At 37.0% G+C, this 21,718-nt stretch overlaps 1 protein-coding gene across 1 annotated transcript; it reads left to right on the forward strand.

Moving 5' to 3' along the window:
- The first annotated feature begins 16,208 nt into the window (after nucleotides 1-16,208).
- On the forward strand, nucleotides 16,209-21,468 carry LOC147073946 (uncharacterized). Its single transcript, XM_085944706.1, has 2 exons — nucleotides 16,209-16,823; nucleotides 21,286-21,468. The coding sequence occupies exons 1-2, from the start codon at nucleotides 16,209-16,211 to the stop codon at nucleotides 21,466-21,468; spliced, it is 798 nt and encodes a 265-aa protein (XP_085800832.1).
- Nucleotides 21,469-21,718: the final 250 nt, after the last annotated feature.

Genomic DNA, 21,718 nt, shown 5'->3' on the forward strand with positions numbered 1-21,718 from the left:
CCGTATACACTCTGTAGATTGTATTTAGCGGCCTTCCAGGTCGCAGGAATCCGGTCGGCTTGAAGAACAGGCAAGCCTGGTTAAAGTTCTCTTCTGGCGTCCGCAGCACGTGGCCGAGCCAGGTCCAACGTCGCCTCTTCACTTTCAGCGTGATGAGAGGCTGCTTGGTGGCTCCTAAAGTCATACCACCGCACACCCAGTATTCGTCGCAAACATCTGTTTTCGAAGCTCAGTATACGGTTGCTCTGAGCCTTCGTAAGGTGCCATGATTCGCTACCGTAAACCAGCGCCGTCAGAATGCAAGCGTCGAATAGCCGGCATTTGGTTTTGATCGAGTACAATCGTGAGTCCCAGACATTTCGCATCGACTTGAATGTTGCTCCAACCATTCCCATTCGGATAGCGAGCTCTTTCTGCAAAATGCCATCTCCCGTGATGTGTATCCCCCGGGTACTTGAAGCTGTCGACGCTCTCGATGTTTTGTCCATCGCTAATCAGAGGGAAATCTGGATCAAGACAGGTGCTATTGCACAAGACGTTGGTTTTCTTCGCGTTGATTTTCAAACCAACGCGAGAGGAGTTGTTATGCAACCTGTCGATTGTCTCTTGAATGCCCTCAATTGAGTTGTCGAATAGGACAGCATCATCGGCGTATTCCAGGTCGCATAGCTTCACCGTTGGGGTAACAGGTATGCCTCAGTCGGGTGGTATTGCTTCCGTAGTATGAAGTCAAAGAGAATGATAAAGAGAAACGGTGCAAGGACACAACCCTGTCTGAACTATTCCGTGACAGTGTCTGTAATTCTGACACAGCATTCGCTATTCTCGTGCAGGCTTTTGATTATGGCAATGATCAAGCTGTACTTGAGGAATTCAGGATGAATCCCGTCTCCCCCCGGTGCCTTTCCGTTCTTGAGCCTTTTCACAGCCGATTTTATCTCAGTGTGCGTAGGCGGGCAAGCGGAAATGTCGGTCGCTCGGGGAATGTCCAAAAGTAAGGCTTCCGCAGATATGTCAAAGGGATCCAAAGGGGGTGGGCGGTTCAGCACTCCGCAGAAATGATTCTTCCAAATCTTCTTGGCGGATTCTGCGTCAGACTCTATTGCTCCACTGGGACCACGAATGGCTCCGGGAGCCGGTGGTCGCCTGCCGCAGACTTCACGGGTGATTCGGAAGTTTTCGGCGGTACAATACTTTTATAATGTTGTATATAATGTGTTTAATAAATGTTTTTCAAGGAAGTCACTATGTCGAGGTGGAAGACGATATCCGAAGTGGTTTTCTCGGGAGATTATTAGAGACATTAGAGTCAAACACTACTATCATACAGCCTGAAAGGCTAAACATGGTCAGCATAACTATGAAATGTTTGGCCTTTATCGTATGAGAGTGAGACAAGCTGTTCGGCTGGCCTATCGAACATATATGGAATCGGTAAAGGATTGCATTCGCGAAAATCCTAAATCGTTTAGGGATTATATAAAATCATTAAGAAAGGATGGTGGATTTGCCAATTCAATGACTTGGAAGGGCGAAGAGGTGACTGGACATAGAATGGCAGAAGCATTTGCTGGTCATTTCAGGTCCGTCTACGCAAGTAGTACTCCGAATCTGGATGTCGCCTCAACGTGAAGAAAACGATCGTGCGGTGCCCAATCCGTTGACATCTTCCCAATTGATGAAGGTGACGTGTTTAGATTTATTAAAAAAACTTAAGAATACGCGCTCTTTGGGACCGGATAACGTCCCTACATTTTTTGTGGTGGTTTAGGGGTGTGTTGATTTTGTCAAAGGTCCCACTTGCATATATATATAATCTTACAATGGAGACAGGTATCTTTCCGGAAATATGGAAGATGTCGAAGGTGACTCCAATTCATAAGAGTGGTACAGAGTCGTCAGTAGAAAACTACAGGCTGTAGCTGTTCTCTCTGCACCAGCAAAAGTTCTGGAGATGATCATGCACAGCATGATTTCTCCAAAAATTGAGTCATTTATAATGAATGAACAGCATGGATTTAGAGCAGGCCGATCAACGGAAACCAACCTGATGGTATTCACTGATTATGTGTCGTCAGTACTAGATAGAGGCAGCCAGGTTGACTGTTCTTACAATGATTTCTCGAAGGCATTTGACAAAGTCGATCACGATATTCTAATGGAAAAGCTCCAACTTATTGGATTGTCGGATCGATTTTTGAAGCTATTCGGGAGTTATTTTAGGAACCGTCAACAATACGTTTCGTACAGCCTTTATCAGTCACAGACCTTTTACACATTTTCTGGTGTCCCCCAGGGCTCAAACTTAGGGCCATTGCTGTTCACGATTTTCATAAATGACATAGCATTGGGAATTTAAAATGCTATGTTTTTGTTGTTTGCTGACGACTTGAAAGTCTTCATGGAAGTTGTCACCTTGAACAGTTTTCGTCAACTCCAACTTGATATAGATAATATATTAGATTGGGGCAGGCGTAACAAACTGGACTTCAATATTGATAAATGCAATGTTTTATCGTTTACTAAAGCCTCACGAGTATTGTTTTTCCAGTACTCGATGCATGGCAGAGTTCTCTCACGAATTGTGAGAGATCCTGAAATTACGTTTGACGGTAAACTGACGTTTAGTGGTCATATAGATACCATTTGTAAAAAGGCGCTAAAGATGTTGGGCTTTGTCTGGCGTACTTCCCGGGTCTTTTCGGATGTTACGGTACTAAAAATTCTCTATAACTCCTTAGTTAGAAGCAAACTTGAGAGTGGGTCTGTCGTTTGGGCCCCGCATTAGTTGAAGTACGGCCTTATGGTGGAGAGAGTCCAAAAGAAATTTTTAAGACTCCTTTACTTTCGGCTGTATGGATATTATCCGTGGCTCTATCCGACTGATTTTCTCTTAGGGATGCTTACATACTGTAGCTTAAAATTTAGAAGGGATCTTTATTTAGCTACATATTTTTTTCAGACTTATGCGCAGCGTAAATGTGAACTCTGCCATTCTTGGTGGTGTTGGCTTGTGTATCTCTGATAATTACCTTAGGAATCGAGGGCATCCGTTGTTTGTTCTCCCACGGTGCAGAACTAACCTGCCATTAGTAATGCCAATTGGGAGGGCAATAACCATGTTTAATGAAATCGCTTCGGATATTGATATATTCCACTTACGTGAGGGTGAATTTAGGTGGACGTTGTTTTTTAAATTCTTAAAACAGGGTCTGCTTTACTCATCCGGTGTACTTCCTTGTACCTATATACTTAATATTTTTTGTGTTTACACATTTATACTGTAGAATAACTTAATACTGATCTATCTCTTGTGTTATGTACATAAAACTGTTTTAAATTTGTTTCTAAATGTCATGTTGTGAACGTCTTAAACTTATAATTTGTAATGTCCACAATATGTAAAATAAATAAATTGAAATTGAAATCCAATTGAAGAGTTTCCTGGTGTCATTTCTGCTTGCTGCCTCCTCTGCCGCTTAAATTTTCCGGTTCATAAAATTGCGCTTGTCCAACCGCAAGGATCGTTTGACTACCCTAGCTTGGTCTGGTAGTCAGTCCGGCAGTCCTCGGTTCGGTCGGGGTCTGTCTCCTCGTCTCTCAGGGCTTTCAGCCTGGCTCGTTCACCAATTTCAGCCCACGTTTCGTCAGACATCCACTTTGGCTGCTCACTCCTTCTGGTACCAAGAACGGTACGAGCCGACGACACAATCGCACTCTTTATGAGGTTCCAGTCTGCCTCAATGAGGTCGGATTCAGATTTGTGCCGTTCATAGATAAAATCTACACTATCTCGTACAGCAGTTTCGAAGTCGATCCAAATTCTTCGGCGTCGGAGCTTCTCAACGTCAATTCGTTCGCGCTTTGGGAGCCTCGCCTGCGACTGAGTTTTACTCGGATGTTTCCAATAAGTAACTCATGATCGCTATGGATATCGGTGCCTCTGTAAGTACGCACGTCGAGAATTTCCTTTCGGTGCTTCAAGCTGTACAAGAAGTGGTCGAATCGTGCGTCCATCGGGAGACGTCCACGTATATTTGTGAATGTCTTTGTGGGGAAAAACAGTGCCTCCGATTGCGAGCTCGTTCAGAGTGGCGAATTCTACGAGCCGCTCACCATTATCGTTGGGGTCACCGAGGCCGTGTCGTCCCATCACCGTGGGGCCAAGCACCGGGTCTGCTCCGACTCTCGCATAATAATCCCACATTACAATCACGATGGCGGAGACTGCCGCGTTGAGAGAATCTTAAAAAGCATCCTTTATCAGCGCGTCGGCGTCCTCAGTTGGGGCGTAGCACTGAAAGATTGTCAAGGAGCTACCAGGCGTCTTGAAGGAGGTACGTATCAGTCTCTCCGAGATTGGTTCCCATTTCACGAGGCAACGGGCCGCTCTCTTTGACATCAATACTGCCACTCCCTGGCGATGGCATTGCTCCTGACCTGAGTAGACAATAGAGTAACCCTCAATCAACTTTCTCCCGGCTCCTTTCCAGCGCACTTCGCTCAGCCCTAGGATGTCCTCACCATAGGTGTGCATAATGCATGTGGCGTACAGGTCCTTTCCGGGGGTACGCAGGGTGCGAACATTATATGTCCCAATGCGCATACTCGAGTTGTTAGAGAGGATTACTCTAACTATTTCATTGTCCATTTCCATGCAAGGTCGTCGTTTTACAGAGCCGGTTGTCGTACGAGGCTGCTGTGTAGGTTTTTTGTTAATCTGTTTCGTTTAAGGAGGCAAGGTGAGCGCCCCGAGGCTTGAGCCACGAGGGCCCTGAAGGTCGGCTCGACCATGGTTTTCTGTCGGGGATTTCCTTCCCTTAGCCAGAAGGCCAGTTTTATGGCGCCGGTCACTCGCCCTTCGCCCCCTGCTGTTAGCTACAGCTTACGCTGCATTTCCCGGAGGTCGCCGCAGGGAGGCCAGCAGATGGGACTTACTGGCAGATTGGCATTTCCCAACTTTTGCTATGAACACATCTACTGACGTCAATGTGTCCACTTGGGGCCGACCAGCCATTGACCGCAACCAAACGATATTGCTAAATAATTGCAAACACAACATTTGGCTTCAATTATTGAATATGAAATCTGAAAACGTTCCTATTCACCCCGCTTTAGCGTATCTACCTATCTTTAAGCATGAGAGTAATGTAGGTAGATACTTAGTCGAAACGGTAATTTTATTTACATATTATTTATTCTGTAATCTAATTTTGAATATTTAATACGCATATAATAACATTTAATAATTACAAGATAAAAATAACTTTTTATAAAAGTACAACGTTTTTAAATTTTCTGTTAAATTATTATGCTCAATATGCTCAAACATATACTTGAGAAGAAGTAAATAAAAAACAAACACACAAACAAATATAGAATACTGCAATGTCATTTTGATTTCCATAGTAACACGTATATATTAATAATTTTGTCGCTAGGACCACCCATTTAGCAACCAATAATAGTGGATTGGATTACGGATTTCTTCCGAAATAACTTTTCATACAAAACAGAATTAACTGAAAATGAATTCAATTCTACTTAAAGATGACTAAAAGTATTAAAAGAATGCACTGGCATCGTGTTCTAATATATTCTAAAAGTTTCAAATGTCTAGCTAGTCGGGAAGTTAGTTAATAATGGATTGCAAGATTTGTACCAGACAAACAACCACCGGACAAATAAGAATACGAGCTAATAAAAACCTTTTAATAAAAAATGAGTTTAAAATAATATTACATTAAATGAAAAAATCCTCCTTCAAAACGGGCGTCAAAACAAAATTAACACGCTGACCGATAATTGGCCAATAATCCTTTACGTACTGTCAGAAATTGTATTAGTACTTTAAACTAATGACATTTGGTCAACTTATTACAGCATTTGATCGAGCGAAATTTATTGGAGAGGGTAAGTTTGATGTATAAACACTGCATTTACACTTGCATGTGTAGACATTTTTATTCTTCAAGGGAAGTAAATTACATTTAGGTATAATATTACATATTGTTATATAATATTACGTACTGTTCATGGCAGTGATGAAATAGATAAAATAGCTAAAAGCTAGATAAAATGCCGCCCCATTTTTTATATGGTATTTTTACCATTCTTTCATGAGTCCAATATCTAAGCAATGTGTTGTATCGATACATTATTATCAAAATATCAGACTGTAATTATTCGCAAATCTGCACGTGTCGTTTTTAGTCACCATGGATGTCGAAGGGCAACGGAAGTAAGCTAGATATCGCGAACCCGACAAAACCAGTGAACTGAATTTTTTAATGGAAAGGTGTTTTCGTTATTACTAAGTTTAGGTAGCTATTTCGTATATATCCCAAATGATTCTCCTCGATTTGCCGTCCTTCGAGTAACTGCCACCCCAAGCGACGCTCAATCTGCCTACCCTCACGGGACGTCATTAGTTCATGGTAGTATCAAGGTACCTAATGGAATATTTTCCTTTTGTTATGAAAAAGCAAAATCGATCTTAATCAATGGCATTCAAATCGAGCAGGTCAGTAACTACGTCTATCTCGGACATCAATAATTATTGTCAATGAACGGACGGTGGTATGTATGACGAGATTGCAGAACGAAACTGACATCGAGTGCATTTGGGTGCCTGAATAGTATCTTCAAAAGTGACCTCCCATCGTGTCTTAAGCGTAAAGTGTTCAACCAATGTGTGTTAGCAATTTTCTCGTATGCGTGTGAAACATGGATTCTTAATGTAAGAGATATCCAAAAATTACGCAATATTCCCGCAATGTTATATAATAATGGGTTATACTTATATGTCTAAACGCGTGAAGATCACAAAAGAAACATATACAAAGGGAAATAGACAAAATTATGCGATGTGATAGAGGTTGCTAAGCAGAAGAACTGTCAATGGGCTGGACAAATAATGAGGTCATACAGTGGTACTCAAAGGGCACTAAATGTTCATATAGACGCCCTAAAACCCGCTGGATGGACGAATAAAGTTCGGTGGATGTACGTGGCAGCGAAGAACTTAAGGGGTTCGTAAACGAGCAACTTTTGACGGCAATTTAATAGGCAATTATGTTGCTGTTAAAAGTTCCCCAAAATACGAAAATAGTAGTCTACGTTGCCGAAACTTTCCATCTATTGCTCTTGCTTTCTGGCAGCATGGTTGGTCGATATATCGAATATCGAACTCAATCGAAAATACGGCAATAATTCCAGCATCCTTTTCAGTAAAATTTCTTAGATTTTAATTTCTAACACAAAAAATTCGAAGCACTAATGTCGGGTTTTTTGAGAAACCCGTTCCCTAATGAACTGTATAGTGAACCGTACCTAATGAAATTCTCGGTGTCCACCTGAATTCCGGAGTGGTATAGGTCATGGCTGGGGAGGGCTGACAGGGCTCTAGCCTGGGGCCCGGGCTTTGGGGGGCCCGGCATGTCGGGTTGACCAGATAAGTGAGATAAACATACAACATAAATTAGCTTTAATAGTAAAAAAAGTCGCCTGGCGCTATTATCCTTCATGACTATGAACATTTTAAATTATATAATTGTCCAATATATTTTCTGATTATTATGTGTCGATACTATGTTTAACGAAATTGCTTCGGGTGTTGATATATTCCACCTACGTGAGAATGAGTTTAGGTGGACTTTTTTTATAAATTTTTACAATAGTGTCTGCTTAACTCATCCGGTGTACTTCCTTGTACCTATCTAATTTATCTATGATGTATCTCTTTTTTATGTAATACTGTTTTATATATTTTTGTTTCTAAATGTCATGTTGTGAACGTCTTAAACTTATAATTTGTAATGTCAACAATATATATAAAAAAAATTGAAATAAAAAATACTCGACAGCTCCATTATTAAAGTAGATGTATTGAAAATCACCAATAATTCACTGTATAAGTATCCTCAATTTGAATTAAAACACAATTTGAAAAACGTTAATGTAGTGTTTCACACTGCCTTTAATCTACCCTAGCCCCTAACCCTAATACCCTAGCCCAGTGGTCGGCAAACTCATTAGTCAATAGAGCCAAATATCAACAGTACAACGATTGAGATTTCTTTTGAGAGCCAAATTTCTTAACCTTTTCAATACCGGCAAAAAATAAGTAGAAAACCCTCCCACACCGGCATGATTTCAGAAAAATCTTTCATTACATAGTGTTGTACTAAACTGCTTACAAAAGATATATTTATGGAGACATTGGAATAAAACTCAGATTTTTTGACAATGTAATCAATATTTATTTATTGTGTGGTATTTTTGCCAGCATGATCCTTTGTGAAGAGGCACATTGCACTCTTGACAAAGGTATCTGGTCTCTCCTCGCCTCTCATGCGCAGCACATACTTGGCAGACTCGCGATGGATACTGTTTTTTGCAATCTGTGGAATCACCTTCAGAGTATGTCTGGACATTATTCCAGACAATCTATTATTGCCAGTGAATTCATTTAACTGTCTCCAAGTGTCTCCAACTGTCTGCAACTATCTCCAACTCTCGCCAACTGTCTCCAACTCTCGCCAAATGTCTCCAACTGAGTAAAACTGTCTTCAACTGTCTCCAACTCTCGTCAACTGTCTCCAACTGTCTTCAACTCTCTCCCACTTTCGTCGCCTGTCTCCAACTGTCCCCAATTCTCGCCAACTGTATCCAAATGTTTTCAACTGTCTTCAAATGTCTCCAACTGTCTAAAACTGTTTCCAACTATCTTCAACAGTCTTCAACTCTCGTGAACTGTCTCCAACTGTCCCCAACTCTCGCCAACTGTCTCCAAATGTTTCCAAATGTCTTCAACTGTCTCCAACTCTCGCCATCTGTCTCCAACTGTCTAAAACTGTTTCCAACTATCTTCAACTGTCTCCAACTCTCGTCAACTGTCTCCAACTGTCCCCAACTCTCGCCAACTGTTTCCAAATGTTTCCAACTGTCTAAAACTGTCTCCAACTCTCGTCAACTGTCTTTAACTCTCGCCAACTGTCTCCAACTATCTCCAACTGTCTGCAACTGTCTCCAACTCTCGCCAACTCTCTTCAACTGTCCCCAACTTTCGCCAACTGTATCCAAATGTTTCCAACTGTCTTTAACTGTCTGCAATTGTATAAAACTGTCTCCAACTGTCTTCAACTGTCTCCAACTCTCATCAACTGTCTCCAACTGTCTTCAACTCTCTCCCACTTTCGTCACCTGTCTCCAACTGTCCCCAACTCTCGCCAACTGTATCCAAATGTTTTCAACTGTCTTCAAATGTCTCCAACTGTCTAAAACTGTTTCCAACTATCTTCAACTGTCTCCAACTCTCGTCAACTGTCTCCAACTGTCCCCAACTCTCGCCAACTGTCTCCAAATGTTTCCAACTGTCTTCAACTATCTCCAATTGTCTAAAACTGTCTTCAACTGTCTCCAACTCACGTCAACTGTCTCCAACTCTTGCCAACTGTCTCCAACTGTCTTCAACTGTCTCCAACTCTCATCAACTGTCTCCAACTCTTGCCAACTATCTCCGACTGTCCCCAACTCTCGCCAACTATCTCCAAATGTTTCCAACTGTCTTCAACTGTCTCCAATTGTCTAAAACTGTCTCCATCTGTCTTCAACTCTCGTCAACTGTCTCCAACTGTCTTCAACTCTCTCCCACTTTCGTCACCTGTCTCCAACTGTCCCCAACTCTCGCCAACTGTATCCAAATGTTTTCAACTGTCTTCAAATGTCTCCAACTGTCTAAAACTGTTTCCAACTATCTTCAACTGTCTCCAACTCTCGTCAACTGTCTCCAACTGTCCCCAACTCTCACCAACTGTCTCCAAATGTTTCCAACTGTCTTCAACTATCTCCAATTGTCTAAAACTGTCTTCAACTGTCTCCAACTCACGTCAACTGTCTCCAACTCTTGCCAACTGTCTCCAACTGTCCCCAACTCTCGCCAGCTGTCTCCAACTTTCGCCAACTGTCTCCAATATCTCCGATTCGGAATTCTCCAAATTTTTCAGAAACAAAATTTTTCGAAAAATTCTATAGATAGCTGAAAATATTAAATTAATTACGGCCAGGAAAAAAAACGGAAATTTCCGGGTCCGGTATTAAAAGGAATAAACATTAATCACGGAAATTTCTGGGTCCGGTATGATAAGGGTTAAGGGGGGACATGCTCAGCATAGGTCCTAATGGAGCTTTTGTTCTATATTCAAAGCATGATCCTGGACATACCTTAAACGTTGTAGATAATCTATTTATATAATTTTGAAGCCTTATTATCTTTTATATTTACTTTAAACATTTGATGACTGCATAAAGTATTTTTATTACATAAAATAGTATTCTTTTAAACCTCTCGCTCTAATGTTGTAGAATATAGTCATATTTCAGTACATAAATGTGCAGTGGTGTTAAAATTTTTTACATTTATTAATTTTTAAACGCATTTATAAAACCATCAGTATAATGTATATCGTTATTATTATAGTGAAATATTTACGATAAAAAATTATATTGTAATGTATGTGATCCCAAATTTGACAAGAATTAGGCATTTTATTATTCAAAAAATCGGCAAGATTTACACATTTCAAGATAATTCTAAAGATACTCATTATAAGCTATGTCTTTGACCATTCAAAGTGTGATAAACATCCTACGAATAATGATTGCTCTATAATAATTATTGACCTAAGAATAAGGTAGTGTTTTTTTGAAATACGCCATTTCTTTTGGCATTCCTCAGTGGTTAAGCTAAAACATACGGCTGTAGCACATAAATTGACAAACTATAATTGAAGTAGGGAGTAAAATGATGTTAACGCGCGTGTTTGAACATGTACCTAACCGATTCTTTTTTTTAAAAAAGGTAACGGGTTTTGACTCTTCTCCTCAGCTGCTTTCTTCCTTGCATCATCGACAAAATATTAAGTGCAAAATTACGAGTTTTTGGTTGTAATATCTCTCTAAATTTGAATTCGCCAATTTTTCCCGACACATAAATACAGGTCGGTAAGCCATTTAAGTTTTGAATAAACGCGAAGTCTCGGTCTATTCAACATTACATTTACGGTTATCCTCTTCCATTTTCTTTGCTTCTTCTTTGTAGCCATGTCAAATATGGGAGAGAGCATCTGTGGCAGAGCCGCACTCAAGGGGCCAAAGAGCCGCACGTGGCTCGCGAGCCGCGGTTTGCCGACCACTGCCCTAGCCTGAGGGCCCGTTTCAGGATATGGGGGCCATGGTGTAGGTACACCGAGTGCAATAGACAAAATAACGATAAACGAGATATTAGGCTGTGTTGTGTTGAGTAGGTTGTGTATACGTTAAATGCAATAATACTTTATTTGTCCATTTTTAATTAATATTTTGGAACCTCAATATTAAAAAACCAAAAATCTACGATAAACATTCGGCGAAAAGAACGACTACACCCACTACAGTCGTTGGTGGTGTAAATCAAAAAATATTTTTTTTCGGTGGAATTCGGCATAAATATTGTAGCTCTCTAGACCAGTGTTGCCAAAACTTTCGACATCTGTGTATCCCTTCTATAATTTTCGTAACACTGAGTACTTCTCGTCAAAGAAAAATGCATATAAGTACTTTAATAACAATCAAAATATATTCACGCTCAACGGTTACCGCTACTATGCCTCCACTTAGGCTAGGACTATGAGAAACTGTACAAATATATCGCCGTGTATTGTGAAAATATGTAAAAATAATGATATGAAGAAGAAAAAGAGCCTATGGGACTAATTTACATTCTCTAACTTGGGCCCCCTCCAATATTAAATCCTGGGTGCGCCACTGGTCTATTCACACTACGTACAATGAATAAATGGACAAACGACAGGGTATTGGAGCTTATTAATGTGGTTTATTTACATCCGGAGCTGTGTAACATCGAATCCAAACTATAATGATCTTAATATGAAAAGGCCAACTACAAAGCTGCACAAACGTCAAATTTCACTTATCGTCAAATTTTGACATTCTTTTAATGTTTTCAAACACATAATTATCAATAACTAATTCCTGATTTATATTACTTCTTGTTTCACGTTTGTTTAAAAATAGGACCCGATCCAAATCCTTCTTTCATTTTGGATTAATTTGTTTACCTAGGTACCTATGTGATTATTTTTTATATGGTGCAGAAACTTCATTGCCGGCCGTTGTTGTCACGTGTACGCACAAAATACATCAGCATCACTTGCCCGACACTGATGACGGGTCATACATTGCCCAGCAACTGGGCAATAGTTGCATCATTTTTTTGACAATTGTATCGGCAATTTGCAATTTTTGATGCTCGTTTACGGGCCCCTTTAGGACCGAGAAGAGTGGAGGCAACTAGAGGAGGTCTTTATCCAGCAGTTGATCAATCCCGGCTGACGATTATGATGATAGTATAAATAGTAATGGGATATTGTATAATGTATTTTGTATAAAGTCTACAAATTGGTCAGACTAAACTCCCAAAGATAGCTACCCCAAATTGACCTTTAAAAGAGATGTGGGCCGTTACAAAGGGAGCCCTATAAATAGGGGTCTAGGACGATTTAGCACCGGATAGCTGGACGCCACGGAATTCTAAAATAAATAGACGTTAGGTACTACTTTAAAAAAATATTTATTATTATTATTTATATTTAAATGAATATATTATGATTTAATAGTTGGTGAGAATGTAAATATGCAGACGTAAATAATGATTTAATCGTGCATATGTTTTATTTTATATAAAGCCTTAGGCATGGTAATTCTCAATCCGCAATAAAGAATACATTATGTTAAGATTAAAATGAATTAAAACTACTAAGTAGTAGATAGAAACTGATTAAAATACCTCGTCTACGTTCTGTATACCTGTCTACGACAGTGCGGCGTCCAATTGTCCGGAGTCCAGTCGTCCCATTCCCATAAATAGTTATCATCTTTTTAGTTCTCAAATAATATACAAATTTTCCTCTACAAGACACCCTAACTGCTATTTATTATTACTATGTTCATCGAATAATGGCATAATTAATCCAGTGCCACCTAGCGGTGAACCATCAATATGGGCCGGACATCGATCAGAGTGGCACTGGCTGGACAGGGCCGGACCTTCGTTTAGACCGCAATGAAAAAGAGCCCTCTGTCGAGAGGCCATTGATCGTGTCCGGATTCCGGGCAATATGTCCTATTCTTGTAATTCTCAAACTATGGATCAAGGGGACGTATTTTATTAATTTAGTGTTACCGAATAATAATTGACCAATGCCAATAGATTAACTGTATTGAAGACAATATTAATAATCACTATGACATTACAAAACAGTAATAATTATTATTAGAACCAGGTCTCGAAGTGTACCGGACAGTGCTCGAAATATAAAATTTTACGAACCGGAACGCTCAATATATATTTCAAAAAATATGTGCAATATTCGATATAATAACTGTAATACAAAAATATCTCAATTTTACATAATGTACTTCATAAAACATTTTCATCACCACATTCGCCCGAATTAGTTGAATACAATTTCCCATTGGTTTCGTCAGTAGTTTGAATAAATTATAATATTTGTATAACGAAGTGTAGATGGAACCATGAGTGAAGATACCTTATCGTAATTGATTTTTGGGTTTTTACCACGTGTACTTCTTCCTTCTTTCCTCGACAAGTTATAATATAATTATCATATTTAATTATGATATTACGATATCTCTCCTTCCTCCTTACGCCTTCTGCAACTATCCCGAAACGTCGAGGAAAGAAGAAAGAAGTCCACGCGGTGAAAACCCAAAAATCAATTACGATGACAAATAACCGCGAAAGTCTCAAACAGCAGATACGAGTACCTTAGTAAAACCAAGACACCTGCTACTTTATTCAAAGCTCTGATTTTTAGTAAATTGGAAATATGTTGATAAAACTATTTTTTAATCAAATCAAAATCCAACATGTACGAAAAAGCAAGAGCATCAAGCATCTAGAGCAGTGCTCCGCAACCGGTGTGCCTCGAGACGATGCTAGGTGTGCCGCGGCGCATTGTGTCAAAAAATGCAAATAATTTGGTATATTATACAATACTTACATAATGGCCAAATTTACGTGCATGGCTGGTAATATATTTGAACACCTGAATAAAATTAATAAAAAAAATGCAAGGTCAGGGATACCATAGGGATATTAAATACATCCACTACCATTGAAAACAAGCAATGAATTTTGGGTCCGGCCCAAAAACTTATAACTTTGCTGCAAAAGAAATTTCATCATCACTTTCAGATTCTATAGCATAGTATGAACATCATAATAAATTAATTTAATAAAATTAGGTATTCACAAGTTTTACGAATATAGCATTCTTTATTAAATATGCATACCTTTTAACAACCTTAGACCTAGATTCTTCTACTAGCTCTGATGTGGTGATTTAAAATCAGGTTCACAAAATAAATAAAAGTGTTTCTTTGGTTCATCGAACTATCGAAATTATTTGTTTTTCTTATCGGTAGGAAGTTGAAATGGAGTGCCGCTGGTTTGAAATTATCTTTTAATTCCGTATTTATTAATATTATTTACTATTACTCTTTTAATTATCTTGTTAAATTACACACTCAAAAAAAAGGTCTAGGCACTCATACAACCTGCATACCTAGGTTGTATGAGTGCCTAAACATTTTCCAGTGCCTTTATAAGAATGTGGAGAATATTCTAAAAGTAAAAAGTATCATGATACTTACTTACTTTTGTATTTCATAACCATCTACTACCTACACTCTACAGCAGGAGTGGCCACACTTTTGTTCTCTAGGATCGACTAGTTGAAAATAATATTTATGGCGATTGACTGATATCATTTGCAATTATAATTATCATGCGAGAACAATAAAACCCCATTTTTTATAATTCAGATATATATTTTGAAAACAGATATTTTATACATATAAAAAATATCTATAATATCTATATAAATAATATAGGTACTTAAGTAATATTTTTATGTATTTCACTTCTAAACACATTAACTGTAATTTCGACATAATTAAAGAATTAACCTGTAAATATCCCTTGAGGAAAATAGCGCCGCAGGCGACTTTTTTACTATTCGAGCAAATTTGTGGCTTGTGATTTTCTTACTTAATTGGCCGACCCACTACACCGGGCTCTTCTCAGGCTAGAGCCCTGTCAGACCCCCTCTTGTGGGAGCCATGTCTGCTGGTGTATAATGCAATGATAACTGATAAAAATGGGTACTGTTGCCTAATTTTTTGCCTAATTTTGCCTAATTTTTCCCAACCATAGCAGGAACTCCATCAGTCGTTACCGATACTAGTTTATGAATAGGAAATCGAGTATGATTAATATTCGACTTAAATGCATTAAATATATCTTCTCTTTTGGATCGTTCTTCCACTGGTAAAACTGTTAATAATTCTTCTGAAGCAAACATGTCTTTAAAAACCAATCGAATAAAAACGCATAGCTGTGCAATATCCGTGTAATCGACCGACTCGTCAAATTGCAAGGATAAGAATTTACATTATTTATTTTATTAATGTTTTCCTGTAGAATTTCTTCCAAGTTCTCATCACTTGTGTTCGTCGCATGAGTGTATTTCTTGATAATGATATGTAAGAGAAGAGATAAGAACTAGCGGATTTTAAGAGCTGGAATATCGAGTAGTTTTGACTCGCGTGAACAAGAAATAGTGCCATATTATTATTATGTCCGCGATCGACCAAAAATACCTTCGCGATCGATACACTGGCCATCCCTGCTCTACAGGGATTTTATGAGAACGTAATACATTCGCTTAGTATGAAAATATCATTATTCATTATTTAAACTAAGTAAGAATGCGAAAATTCTAAAAGAAATTGACATTACCATGTAGGTACTATTAAAAAATAATCAAAAACAATTTTCTTTAATTGATTATAAAGCAAAATACCTTTTTCATAAACAATCTACCTGCACGATCTTATGAGAGCCTAATACTCCAATAATCTATTACTAATACATTTTTTTTTTAAATAATATGCAATATTATTTTAAGCTTAGTATTAAAAACGTGAAAATTTTAGAAGGCATTGTCACTACCATGATAATTTAAAAAACTATTTTCATTAATTGATTATAATATAATATATATATATATATATATTATATATATCATATATATAATATAATATAATATATATATCAGGCAGAAATGCTAGCCATCAGAGAATCCCTCGATTGGACACTGGTTAATTCCAGCAAACATCACCCCACCGAGGTGATCATATACTCTGACAGCCAATCCAGTCTTGTAGCACTCCAAAACCCTTCATCGACACACCCACTCGTAAGAGCCAGCCTGACATTATGCTCACTCCTGAGAAACATAAACATCACCCCCAGGTTCATCTGGATAAGGAGTCACATTGGCATAGCCGGAAACGAAGAGGCAGACAAATACGCAAAACAAGCCACCACAGACAAAAGACCCACCTCTTACACGAAATTCCCTCTCACGTTCGCAAAGAGGAAATTAGAAGATGACACCACATATCTATGGAACAAAAGATACACTGAATCCACCACTGGATCGACAACAAAAATATTCATACCAGACATAAACTCAGGAAAACACTTCACACACAACACCACACTCAATCATGAACTTACACAAATGCTGACGGGCCACGGGGCAATGAGAGCCTACCTGAAAAGGTTTAAACTGAGAGCCGACGATCACTGTCCATGCGATGGAGTCGTGTCTCAGACAGTCAAACACACATTGGCCGATTGTCCTATACTTGAGAAAGAAAGGTGGACCCTCGGGGTACAGTGCCACCAGCAAAAAATCACAATAGACTTATCAAAACCAGACAAAATACTCAACAACAAAACAACACGAAAACTATTCACTGAATACCTAACAAAAGCGATCAAAAAAATAAAGACAGTAAACGGAGGGACATAAACATAAACACAACACAACACAGCAGGCACACACCCTCACAGTCTCATATCAATATAATGTATACTATTATTTTACTCTGTTATAATAACTAAAATTATTTCTGTGCTTTTTATATCATTAATTAACACATCTTTATTATTATTTATATTTTATATATCTCTGTATTTTTATCTCATTACTTTAACACAAATTTTTATATATGCTTTTCTTTTCTTTTATATTTTATACTTTAATATGTTATATATCTCTGTACTTTTTTTTTCTTTAACTTTTTACTTTAAGGGGGGACATGCTCGTCGAAGGTCAAAATTGAGTTTTTATTGTATTTTCAAACCATGGTCCTGGACACTCCTTAAACGTTGTAGATAATCTATTTATATAATTTTGAAGCCTTATTATCTTTTATAGTTATTTTAAACATTTGATGACTGCATAAAGTATTTTTGTTACATAAAATAGTATTCTTTTAAACCTCTCGCTCTAATGTTTTAGAATATAGTCATATTTCGGTACATAACTGTGCAGTGGTGTTAAGATTTTTTACATTTATTAATTTTTAAACGCATTTATAAAACCATTAGCATAATTTATTACGAGATAATTTTTGTAAAATATTCACGATAAAAATTATATTGATAATCTCTGTGATCCCAAATTTGACAAGAATTAGGCATTTTATTATTCAAAAAATCGGCAAGATTAACACATTTCAAGATGGTTCTAAAGATATTTATTATAAGCTATGTCTTTGACCATTCAAGTGTGATAAACATCTTATGAATAATGATTGCTTTATAATAATTATTGACCTAAGAATAAGGTAGTGTTTTTTTGAAATACGCCATTTTTTTTGTCATTCCCCAGTGGTTAAGCTACAACATACGGCCGTAGCCATAAATTGACAAAGTATAATTAAAGTAGGGAGTAAAATGATATTGACGCGCGTGTTTGAACATGTACCGTTTAAAAAAAAATTAAAAAAAATTCGGTTAGGTACATGTTCAAACACGCGCGTTAACATAATTTTACTCCCTACTTTAATTATAGTTTGTCATTTTATGGCTACGGCCGTATGTTGTAGCTTAACCACTAGGGAATGACAAAAGAAATGGCGTATTTCAAAAAAACACTACCTTATTCTTAGGTCAATAATTATTATAAAGCAATCATTATTCATAAGATGTTAATCACACTTGAATGGTCAAAGACATAGCTTATAATAAGTATCTTTAGAATCATCTTCAAATGTGTTAATCTTGCCGATTTTTGAATAATAAAATGCCTAATTCTTGTCAAATTTGGGATCACAGAGATTATCAAAATAATTTTTTATCGTGAATATTTTACAAAAATTATCTCGTAATAAATTATACTAATGGTTTTATAAATGCGTTTAAAAATTAATAAATGTAAAAAATCTTAACACCACTGCACAGTTCTGTACCGAAATATGACTATATTCTAAAACATTAGAGCGAGAGGTTTAAAAGAATACTATTTTATGTAACAAAAATACTTTATGCAGTCATCAAATGTTTAAAATAACTATAAAGGACAATAAGGCTTCAAAATTATATAAATAGATTATCTACAACGTTTAAGGAGTGTCCAGGACCATGGTTTGAAAATACAATAAAAACTCAATTTTGACCTTCGACGAGCATGTCCCCCCTTAACACATATTTTAATATTCTTTATATTTTATATTTTCTTTATGTTTACAATACTGTGCTTAACTGTAAATTATGTAAATGAAATATGAATAATGTAATACTTAAGTAATAACCCTTGTACGAAAAAGCAAGGAATTCAATAAACGAATTTAAAAAAAAAAAAATATAATATACCAATATACACCTACCTGCAATTGTTTTATGAGTGCCTAATACATTTTCCATTGTATATATTATAAGTATGACGTGAATATTCGAAAGGTGGATTGATTGCATCATAATACTTTTATATTTCACAAACCATCTACCTTACGTCCTTATATAATCTATACCCATAATACCAGGTACCCTAAATAAATGATGTATTTTGTGATTTTGTCTTCACGCAAAAAAACATTGTTATAATAACATACTATTATCTCATATTGTGTTATTAAGAAAACGAAAGAGAGCAATAAATCTAAAGGTGCTTTCTTCAATAAAAACATGGGTTGTCTAGAAATGCATTGTTGGGAAAAAATATACATAGCTCGATGCATTTCTAAGGAAAAAATTTTAATTTGGCTAATTGTGGCACCCATTTGTATCGACATATTATGTAGGAACAATAATCAGGGATTTTCAGCCAGTAAAATCATTGTTTAATAGAAAGATAATTATTTTATTATGTTTTCAAAATATTTTGAACCGGAACGCCATATGAAATATTCTGATGAGGCTCGAGAATTTTACAAGACATCTTGCTATCTTCTAGGATTCCACGAGAAGGAACAGTATTCTCGAGGAATTCACGAACCGGACGGCGCTCCAGGACGTTCTGCTCCATTCCGAGCGCTGGTACCGGAACGTATAGGTAAATCGTTTAACAGTGGCACCATGGGTACGGCAGTTGTAGTGAAACTGGCATTGTCGCAAGCAATTCAATATACGCGCGAATCGCCTATGGTGCCACTGTAGAATGATTTACCTATAACTCAAGTTCGTAAAATCAAAGAGACTACCACCCGTCTCGTGAAAAAATTTAAGAAATGCGTTCAGGTTTGTGAGTTATAAATAAAATAATTACTTACCCGTGTTAATTTATTTCTAGCTTCTTCCGGTTCAGGTCAGTAAATACTAATATTTCATAAAAATAGGTTGAAAGATTTTAATTTCATTTCTCCGTATAAAGTAGTAATATCTACTAAATTGACCCCCTTTGTGCCACTGAAATACAACTAGTAAATCTACTTTAGTTGACTATAATAATACACGCTACATAAAAACATTCAATATTAAAACATTAGTGATACCCTTGAGATTCAATTTTGGAAGCTAACACCTCAATATTTGGTTTATAGTTTGTTTGGAGTTTATAATATTATGCACATTTCCAAATTTTCTTCAATTAAACTATTTCGATACGGGTTTATCAGTGGCGAAGGGTGACTTTTGGAAAGAGGTAGGCTGTGGAGAAAGCACACTTGTTAGATATATTTAAAGGGAAATAAGAAGACAATCCGACATTACTACTGATGAATAGGTACACAAAAATTTATGAAATTTCAAAAGCTCACTGATGGTATAAAATTAAGCAATTAATTTGAATGGTGTATTTTCCTAAACATTTATAAACGCAAGATACGCTCAAAATATATTGTCACCTTTGAAAAAATCCGCTGTTGTGTAACTGTTCCATAACAATTTTTAATTTAACCCGTAGAACTAGACATTTTAAAATACTTATATATTTAAAACACAGACTTAGGTACTTACATTGTCTGAATAAATTATCTTACTCTATGAATGAGCTAACTCTAACTGATAAATAAAAATCACGAGATAAATTAATGTATATTTTTAATAACAATCAATATTTATATGTGATTGAATCCCATAGATTTTTTTTAATTATTATAAATGTGCACTTACGTAATATGTAAGCGTAAGCGCTCCTTAAATAGCTTACCGATTTCTATGGGCCACCCCAGACGTCTTGAAATTATGAGAAACAAACTTCATATAAAAAAAACGTTCGATTCACGCGAACGTAAACCATAGAATATGTGAAGCGAAACGTGATATCGCTTATTTTTATAAACTTTTGAGACAAAATAGGGGAAAAGATCGTAAAATTATTATGACAATTAATTATACAACAGATGTCGTTGGGTATATTGAATATATTATTATGTGATTATATAATTTAATATGTAAATATAAGATTTAAAAATATTTTTCTTAGGAAGGTAGGCTTTAAATTATCGCCTAGTATGGAGTCTTTGCCACTGGAGTTAACAATATATTTCATAATTGATAATGTTTGCTCACGTTGTACCGAAAACACTTAAAAACGCGAATGCGACTTTTTTCATCAATGAAATCTGTCTAGGAGTTCATTCCACGTTTTGGTTATCATGTCAAGATAATTGTCTTCGTTTTTAATTTTAATAAATCGTCATTTTCGAGGAGTGCCACCAAAAATCCTTTCGCGTGCCACCATAGATTGCCGGGCGCTGTCCTATATCATTTGGAAATACGTATACTACTGTATATTACGTATAATGGATTATTATTATATAGCGGTGTTATATCCGATAGCAAATATTATTTCAAATCGCATGTATCAAAACAAATAGCATCTCCGATCTAGATTCAACCACAAACAGGCATGCCCGCCCGATTCTCGATCACAAAATGTAGGCGGCGATTCGGAAGGGCGGCTGGCGGAACGTCTCGGTGGGCGCCCTGCGGAGACGCTGATTAATGCCGGTGACCAGACGGACGCCCCTACGACCGCCACTGCTCTATCCTGGCAATGTTGCCCGAATCAAATCAAAAGTCAGGATTGAGGAAATTTAATTAGATTTAGTCGATAATATTGGGTAAATGTTTTCCGATACTTACCACAACAAGTAGGTTTATTATTAAATCAAATAACCATATTAAATTTACATTATATTTATTCTATAATATAATATTTATTTGTATCTTTTTTCTTAATTTAACATACCTACCATTACCTTCGATTTTAGTAGGTATATAATTTAAACACAAATAAAGCCAATAGTTCGGTTAATAGCAGTGGCGAAAGCTCCATAG

Source organism: Rhyacophila brunnea, unplaced genomic scaffold (assembly GCF_057557595.1).
Source record: "Rhyacophila brunnea isolate RB1 unplaced genomic scaffold, BYU_Rbru_1.0 scaffold_17, whole genome shotgun sequence".
Taxonomy (NCBI): Eukaryota; Metazoa; Arthropoda; class Insecta; order Trichoptera; family Rhyacophilidae; genus Rhyacophila; species Rhyacophila brunnea.

Bases quoted from the DNA above. Each gene is read 5' to 3' on its own strand.
- LOC147073946 (XM_085944706.1), top strand. From the start codon at position 16,209: ATGCTAGCCATCAGAGAATCCCTCGATTGGACACTGGTTAATTCCAGC. The intron at 16,824-21,285 runs GTACAGTGCCAC...AACCACAAACAG, and splicing joins AAGAAAGGTGGACCCTCGGG to GCATGCCCGCCCGATTCTCG.